The sequence below is a fragment of the Sinocyclocheilus anshuiensis genome, unplaced genomic scaffold (genome assembly GCF_001515605.1).
Source record: "Sinocyclocheilus anshuiensis isolate Anshui unplaced genomic scaffold, SAMN03320099.WGS_v1.1 scaffold300, whole genome shotgun sequence".
Taxonomy (NCBI): Eukaryota; Metazoa; Chordata; class Actinopteri; order Cypriniformes; family Cyprinidae; genus Sinocyclocheilus; species Sinocyclocheilus anshuiensis.
This window is the reverse complement of record NW_015557379.1, coordinates 881,776-891,306: the sequence shown is the minus strand read 5'-3', so window position 1 is coordinate 891,306 and position 9,531 is coordinate 881,776. Positions and strand designations below refer to the sequence as shown.

Sequence of the window (9,531 nt, the reverse complement as noted above, 5' to 3'; positions counted from 1 at the left end):
CGGCCGGGTTCGGGTCCATCTTTCAAATAATTGACGGATTGAAGATAATTGAAGATTTATATACGAGGCAGTATTGTTTAGAGGCAGAATTTATACGGATTGCAAACAGATTTATTTGCAATTAATCTCAAGCCTGTTTGCCATAAACACAATATTGAATTTGCTGTGATATGAATTATATTAAAGTAACTATATTTTTTATTTAATATATCCCCATCATGCATGAGTATGTATATATATTTAATTTTCTTTAAATATAAAGCTTGAGACTGGTTTTGTGCTCCAGGGTCACATATATATATATATACACATATATATACATAAACATATACATAATATATATATACATATATATATTTAAAGTGAACTTGACAGTTTAAAAAATGTATATACATATATATAAATATATATTATATATTTTTTAATTATAATTTTTTTTAATTGCATTCTGTAACCTACTCGTTCTAGAGATCTTTGTTCAAGTTATGATACTGATTTGGATAGTGTTGACAGGGCTCAATGTTAAGAAAATTTTCTACGGTCCCAGTTGTTTATTTTAATACAAACTGTTGTTTTAATAATGAGGAGTAGTCTATATTGAGTTTGGTCTTTATCATCTTAGTCCGTTATGCCACATAAAGCATTTTTGCAGTATGGGAGGAAAACACTACATACACATAGATATATAGTACATTTTATTAATAAACTGTATATCAAATTTGGTCTTTTAATGTCACTGTCTTATGCATTAAGCCATATTAAGTGTTAATGGAAGACTTTGCGCATTGCGTTCATATTCTCAATTCCAAATTATGATTTGTGCGGCCCTTCATATTACTTTAAACGTCATAGAATCGAATTTGCATTTATAAAAGAAAAATGTTACAGGTGCATTTTTATGTTTTTGGCTAATACGAAACATAATCTGAACCAAACAGTCATTGTTGCCGAGTACACTCAATTCACAGGTTGATGCGCTTACAAAATGCATAGTTTAAAAAAAAAAAAACTGCAGAATTGTAGTTCGTATCACAATATTTTAGAGCATATTAATGTGCTTTAATGTCAAGCTAGCTTAAAGCCTTTCTTCAGACATTCTGAATACAACAATCATTAAATGAACCATGAAAAAAATTCTATAAATCTTCAAAACTCAACTTAAGATATTTTTAATGAAACCTGTGAGGTTTCTGTCCCTCCATTAAAAGTCCAATTAACCAAAAAAACAATCATATAAAGCGATCATATTAAACTGCAGAACTCGTATGGTTTCATTTTATTATACCTTTATAACCAATTTATATACCAATTTTTTGGTTTCTAAGTTTTGGGGACAGTACGTATACATGTATTCGGACTTTCACACAAATAGATTTACATTCCCACACACATGTATTCTTTATTCTTAAATACTTATATTCTAACTCATACATGTATTGTCACTGTCACATATTTCACAGTCATATGCATGCATGTCTCATTTTTTTTGCCATCCATTGCTTCCTTTTTAAGCAGGAAGTCACTATTAAAACAGGAAATACATATGCAAGACTTGCTCAGCTCATCCTAACACAACTATTCTATTATGCTATTCAAAGTCATCCTGTTTTCTTTTCCAAGTACAGTTTTTAATTATAATTTTTTTTAATTGCATTCTGTAACCTACTCGTTCTAGAGATCTTTGTTCAAGTTATGATACTGATTTGGATAGTGTTGACAGGGCTCAATGTTAAGAAAATTTTCTACGGTCCCAGTTGTTTATTTTAATACAAACTGTTGTTTTAATAATGAGGAGTAGTCTATATTGAGTTTGGTCTTTATCATCTTAGTCCGTTATGCCACATAAAGCATTTTTGCAGTATGGGAGGAAAACACTACATACACATAGATATATAGTACATTTTATTAATAAACTGTATATCAAATTTGGTCTTTTAATGTCACTGTCTTATGCATTAAGCCATATTAAGTGTTAATGGAAGACTTTGCGCATTGCGTTCATATTCTCAATTCCAAATTATGATTTGTGCGGCCCTTCATATTACTTTAAACGTCATAGAATCGAATTTGCATTTATAAAAGAAAAATGTTACAGGTGCATTTTTATGTTTTTGGCTAATACGAAACATAATCTGAACCAAACAGTCATTGTTGCCGAGTACACTCAATTCACAGGTTGATGCGCTTACAAAATGCATAGTTTAAAAAAACTGCAGAATTGTAGTTCGTATCACAATATTTTAGAGCATATTAATGTGCTTTAATGTCAAGCTAGCTTAAAGCCTTTCTTCAGACATTCTGAATACAACAATCATTAAATGAACCATGAAAAAAATTCTATAAATCTTCAAAACTCAACTTAAGATATTTTTAATGAAACCTGTGAGGTTTCTGTCCCTCCATTAAAAGTCCAATTAACCAAAAAAACAATCATATAAAGCGATCATATTAAACTGCAGAACTCCTATGGTTTCATTTTACTATACCTTTATAACCTTTTTTGGTTTCTAAGTTTTGGGGACAGTAATCTCTCATGTTTCATTAAAAATATCTCAACTTGTGTTTCAAAGATTATACAAAGTCTTATGGGTTGAGAAAGACATGCAGGTGAGTAAATGATGATAAAAATTCAGTAAATTGTGTTCTTTTTTCTGCTACTGATCCTGGTCTTTACTAAATAAACATAAGATTGACATTTAATCATTTTGTACGATAATATAACAATATAGAGCAATAAAAAGCTATATTTACCTGCATAAAAGGTTTTAAACGTAATCCCCAAATAAAAGATGCATTAAAGCAGCACTATGTAACTTTTTCTGTGTTCAAAATTTGCAAAATGTATATAATGAGCGAGTACATCATGAATTCATCTTCCAAATCGCGTTTTTGTCTTATTCCGAATCACTACGGTACTTATAATAATACTTATATTTGGACTATTGTAGCCTGGTCGGGTCATGTGTGCAGTTCTGTTTATTAACCGCTAGAGCGCCAAAAGTTACATAGTGCTGCTTTAAAAGCAATATTCATTGTATATTGTCAAAACCCTTTGGGGAGGATGGGTACTCCGAATCCAATAGAGTTCACAATGTGCCATTGAAGTTTGTCATTAACGGTGGTTTCAACGAGACAATTGTTACCATGGTAGCAGTCATGAAGAAATTCCATGGTAGCAGAGTTCCCAGGCCCAGAATGAAGAATATGATCCATACAGCATTATACCTGGAAGACATGTCACATTATTCACATTCAGTTTCATTATTGATCATTTGTTTCATATGAGAAAGTTGCGCTCAAACATTTACCTGTCTCGTGGAGCGTTGGCGGCTGTCATTGTGTCTGTCTGACGGATCTGTCACTGATTCAGAATCTGGCATCAAATCTGAAATCACATGGAGACAGCCTTAATTCAGTGATAATGAAGCACAACGCCACAGACAAATATAAACGCCCCAATAAACGCATTATAATGAAATGTTCAGCTTGAAAAGTATGCTTGTGCTGCGTTTCTGCTTTGATATACTAATGATATTTAGACATTTTTAAGAAGGACTAAATATCCAAATACTTACCATTTCGTTTAAAAAATATGATTCTGTTAATGGATATTCTGGCAGCACCAACACAAACATACTGTAATATCTAAATGAATGTCTAAATTTTCACTTCAGTGTCATTTTTCCATGTGCTTCCAATTAGCTTAAATCTCTAAAACAATATTTTGAATATATCATATATTCTGCTTAAAGGCACAGAGTTCAAAAAACAACAAAAAATTAATTTCCTGAGCTCAAGCGACATTGTCTGGATTTGAGAAAAATCTCCAACCCTCAAGGAACGAATCACAAAATCCTCTGCACTCAACAAAGGGCAAAATATAGATTAATCCTGCAATTCTTTGAGAATATAAATAAACGAAGAATGAGAAACTAATGAACTCCAGGACGGACCAACCTCAGTGTTTCTACTTGCTGTTTTCTACTTTAATTTTTTAATGTGTTTGTATGGCACTTTTTACAGTTTAAGTCTTGGAAATGGATTCTGTTGCTCTTAAATGACGTGCTTCAGCAACTTGTTTCAGATAAACTAAGACGATAGATAATGAGAGAGTGTGATGTCGGTTTCTACCATCTCCATAGACCATAATAAAGCTTTCTGTATGTACTACTCTGCTTAAATTATGTTGTTTTTGGTGCATAAACAAAGATGGATGCCTTATTGATGACAACCTTGAAGACATGCTTGAAACTGATGCATCATCCTCCTCCAAAAAGCATACTTTCAGCAGTCACATAAACAAACTTCCTGATCTTTCTGTACACACAGTGCACACTGAAGTACTTTTTATTCAAACAGCTGTCATGATCTACAAAACAGACCTCTTAGTGAAGAGATTTATTGGCTGACAGGAGGTCAAAACATGGGACGCCATGTAATCAACCATTTTTTATGCTGTTTTATTGCATGTTAAAACATTCTTCATGGAGAGAATATTCATTTGAAAGAAACGTCAAAGTTGCATTTCATAGTGTTGTATCATTTCTTAAAAATGATGACAAATAATGAAAAATAGGTTTTCTCCACAACTACCAGAATTGTGTTCAATAATCAGTATTTTTCAAAGAAACGTGCTTTCTTTTCTCTGCTCTTCTCCTCTGGAAATGTAATGATTTCGCGGCATTAGAAAATAGAAAAATTTCTCTATAAAATTTCTCTCTCTCCATTTCAAATAGTGTAACAGCTCCACCTTTCCAATGCATCATCATGACTGAATCAGCCTGTCTGAACAAGACCTTTGAATCAACCAATTTACACAATTGATGTGATTTGACCAAATTGTGTTACAACCATCGGAAATCTCAGTCACGCTGAGAGAATCTGACTGGAGTTGGATTGACCTAACTCTTGTGATCGCTTGTCCAAAAACTCAAAAACCAAAAACATCTCTTACCAACACAGGCACTTTATGCTTTCATAAGACAACGATATTAATCTGATCACCACTTAAACCAAGTCAAGATGTCCTCTATAATGCATTCAGCTGCAGAAACTCTATATTTCACTTCAAAGTTAAACGGCAGATCATTAATTTAGTGGAAGCAATAAATGCTGTGGGTTAGCTGATAATGACTGAAAGCTAATGAAGCATTTCCACCTTGACCGGACTTCTCTGCCCTAGGGTCGGCAGGCATGAGAGCTTGTGTGGAACTCCAGGAATGGCCGGCTATATCAACAAAACCTGATGTGATCACACTGGTCTCAGAACTACATTTATATAAAATGGGTTTATGATTTCATAAAGGCACAACCAAATGTTTGAACAACATCTGATGAAGTGCACTAAACACACAAAAAATGCCATTAATGCAAGTATGCAAAATTAAAAATTACCGTGTATATTATTAAGATTCAAAAGTTTGGTGTCTGTATGATTTTTTTAATGTCTCTGATAGGAATCTCTATGAAAAACATTTTTTTAAAAGTTGCCTTTATTCTACAAAAATATAGTATAAACAGCATTATTATGAAATACTATTACAATTTAAAATGTTTTCTACTGTATTATAAATTCAAATGTAATGTATTCCTGTGATGCAAAGCTGAATTTTCAGTATGATAACTCCAGTCTTGAGTTTCACATGATCCTTCAGAAATTTATTATTATGCAAACAGTTGTGAATGTGGTGCTTAATATTTTTGCGGAAACCGTCATACATTTTTCAGGATTTTTTAATGAACAAAGTTCAAAAGAGCAGCATTTATTGAAATAGAAATCTTTTATAACAATGTCTTTATCGACGCTTTTGGTCAGTTTGATGCATCATTGCTGACAAAGTATTAAATTATTTAAAGAAAAAAGTTGAATGTTAGTACAGCATATATTATATGAATATTTTGAAGGAGTATATGCATTTATATATACTTTTTATATTTTATAAATACATTTATAAATTATTTAAATGTCTTTATAGTTAGTCATAATAATATCCAAATTGTTTCATTCTTATTCATATACACAATAATGTTTAAAAGACATCCGTCTTTATTCATTAAAAGCCTTATATCTGCGAACAACCAGTCCCATTACACTTTTCCAAACCCCTGCAAATAACATCGCTGATTTACAGTGTACAATCACTTCCAGATCAGCTCATGCGCCAAATCTGAAAGAGGTCATCTAAACCTTCCATTTCTACACGAGCCAATGCGCACACTGTCACAGCCGCACTCCACAAATTAATCCCAGCAGCCTGCAATCACTCAGTCACCCGCTTTGGTACACCTCCCACGTCCTGAAAAACACCTCTGGCCAGTTTCCCGGACCGTCCTCTGACACGGCTTCCTGGGACTGTGCTTCTAAAAGCTCCCTCAGGGGCTCCATGTTTCACAACAAAGCTGCAGGCTCCTGAAATAGTCTGTCTGTTGGGGTGTTGAGCCTTGATCGGACCTGGCGAGAGGGTCTGTAACCTGAGAATATCAGCAGTGCATCCAAGAACAAGCTCAGGACAGATTTCAGTTCAAGAGGCCCTGCGAACCAATTCTAGCAGTCCATCCACAGCACAAGAACAAGGAGACGGGTGGGAATTATATTAAGAAATAAATCATTCAGGTGCAGATTCACTTATCAACAACTAGACTTTATCGTTATTATCGCAGGAAGACTAATTCTTATCGTGGGGAGAATTTTTACTGGTATATCGCAAACAATAAGATATCGCCCATCCCTACTAGATATCGTATCTCCTTTATAGGTATATCTCAGCCCTATTAAGAACCTTTTGTGCAATGCAAAGGATGTTAAAGTTTCTTCATGCAACCACTGATCGAGTAAAGAACCTTTATGTAAAGAACCACACCTGTGCCAAACAATACCCAATTTCTATAACAAATATGGGTTTAGTGTGGTCACAGAAGAACAGCAGGTCATGATTACATTTATTTTCCGTGACTCATTCTTAAAGTGCTATGAGGCAACTGGGCGGCAGGCCTGTTTTCTCTACTCTGGATATCATTTGAGAGTAAGAAACTCACAATTGGCTGGAGCGTGACGCCATTTAATTTGCCCTCTATTCTTATCCTCAAGGAAACATTTATGAAAGCATGAGTTTGACTTTCTGCCATGTTACCAAATGCAAAAACTGGATTGAAATAAACAGTGCAATATGTCAGCTTATTTATGCCGCATGTTTCCTGTAAAATCAGAACTCTATAAAACCACTCCAACCTCTTGAAATCCCCAACCCTAGTTTTGCTTTAAACTACTTCAAATAACACTGACACCACCTTTTAATGCCTTAATATGACACACATATGAGTTCAATGTGAAAAAATGAGGATAGGGCGTTGGGTTGTGAAAACTAGGTGTTAGATACCAGAATGTATAGCCAGTTGATTGGAGGCAAAGGGTTGCAAGTTGCCTTTGTGATGTCAGAAGAAAAGGAAAGTTATTTCTGAGTTAATGCATTCTGATAAACGATTTTATTAAAACAATTTGTCATCATTTTGATTTTGTTGACTTCTGAAAATAGAGGTACTAGTTCTGTATCTACAGACTGTATTTGCAGAATAATATGCAGGTTTTGTGCTGAGGCACAAAGACTTTGCCAGTGCAGCTACGGATCTCAGCAGTCACTAGGCTATTCTTAAACAGAGACAAGAAAATGGGCACATGGCAAACCACGCGATTCTGACGTCATCCTGTACTACTTCACGTAAAATACTCTGCGCCAAAAAAAAACCCGCGCGCGTTTGATAAAACTGACTGGGTCAAGCATAAGCTACATAGTAAACATAACAGCATCAGTTCACTTGCCTCTATGTCAATTCCAAGTCACCAACCAATGTACATTTCACTGAACTTATTCATAGCTACCACACAACCCCAAAGTTATTAAAATAAAAGCATACAACGTGTTAAGTTGTGAATGACTCACGGCGCGTGCCAATATACATCACGTCCCCTACACGTGGTGAGCAACAATCAATAAAATAATACTCCGTTTGACACATTCTCAAACCTAGTCAACACATGTTTACAAATACTAAAGAGAACTTGGTTATAATAACTATCGCCGGATGTTTCGCTAAGAATGTTTCTAAAAGTCGCGAATAATTTGGCGCTAAATTTGCACGCTACATATCAAACAACACAGCGCGGCACTTAAATCCACGTGTTTGAAAATACTGGACGCATTGGTACCAAAAAAAAACACTCCTTGTTCAGCTTTTGACCATCGAAGTTTGAAAATAGCGGTTTCACACGAAAATGATCACAACAGTAACTCACGCGATAAAAGTGAACGTCAGAAAAGTACTGTAGTAAACCCGAGCCCTACCTTCACGTGCGGAGAGTAGAAGACTCTGAGGGGGCTTAACACAAGACGCCAGCTGTGAGGACTGAGGAGGGACTCTCCCATCCACACACTGATGATGATGATGATGATAGCCAGGGCTTGACTAAAGTAGGCTGCAACTTATACTAGATCTTGATCTTTACCTTTTCAGTAATAACAACAACAATACTGCTGCATTAGGCCTAGCCTATATATCATGTTTAGGTCGGGCTAAAAACGTTTCTGTTTCATATATAACGTTACAGTACAAATTAAAAGTTTGGACACACTTTACAGAGTGTTTAAGTGCTTCAAATTAGTTTTCTTGAGAAATGTAACTTGTGGCAACTAATGGATTTCTTCAGACACATTTTCTATTATCTTCACATTTATTCATTCATAAAGAAAGAAAGAAAGAAATGGATTGGAATGTTTCACAGTTGATAGAAACTCTAAACATGGAATAAATCCATGAAGTAGATTGAGAGAATGTCCTAAAATGTACACAAAAAAAGCACAAATGCATTTGCATTTGTTATTTCATAGTTTTGTTGTCTTTATTGTTTCTTCTAAATGGAAAATAGTCATAATAAAAATCATTATGTGTCTAAACTGCCCTTTTTAATACAAAGGGCTAAAAATTGTGGGCCAAAAAGTAAATGTTGCATTATATCTAGGCTAACTATATTATATTAAAATGTATTAAATTAAAAATAAATACATAAACAACAAATTAAATAATTATTTGACATTGTAGTTTTTTTTTTTTTATCAAATCCACTTATATTGTTTTTTTTGTTTTTTCATTTGAATGCAGAAATACAACAAAAATGGCTGCTTCTTTTTTTTTCTGTGATATGGCATGGTGGGCCAAATCCAAAGTCATCACGGACCAACTTTGGCCCTAGTTTGTGCATATCTGCTGTTCGGTCATGAATGAGGTGCTACAATCCGTCATGGCCAAATATAACATCCCCTAAAGCATGTGACAGCAAACTTTGCACTTTGCCTTGCCTGTTGACAATGACAGACATCTGTTGTTCTGTTAGTAGTGAGGAGATGCACACCGTCCATGTGACATTTCACACCCAGAGGAATGACAGTCTGCTGTCAAACTCACATGAGCTGAAAACTCCCATCAGAACACAGCTGCACTTTCTGAGGTTCATGAAGAGTAATGACAACTGTATGTCTT

At 34.5% G+C, this 9,531-nt stretch overlaps 1 protein-coding gene across 1 annotated transcript in view; it reads right to left on the bottom strand.

The window, feature by feature from the left end:
• LOC107679135 (equilibrative nucleoside transporter 1-like) overlaps window positions 1-8,457 on the bottom strand; it is a 20,473-nt gene extending 12,016 nt beyond the window's left edge. The window contains exons 1-3 of the mRNA XM_016474595.1: window positions 8,340-8,457; window positions 3,309-3,385; window positions 3,091-3,225 (exon numbers count right to left, since the gene is read on the bottom strand). Coding sequence (XP_016330081.1) covers window positions 3,091-3,225; window positions 3,309-3,337 — 164 coding nt within the window. The 5' untranslated portion in view covers window positions 3,338-3,385; window positions 8,340-8,457. The remainder of the gene's footprint in view (window positions 1-3,090; window positions 3,226-3,308; window positions 3,386-8,339) is intronic.
• Window positions 8,458-9,531: the final 1,074 nt, after the last annotated feature.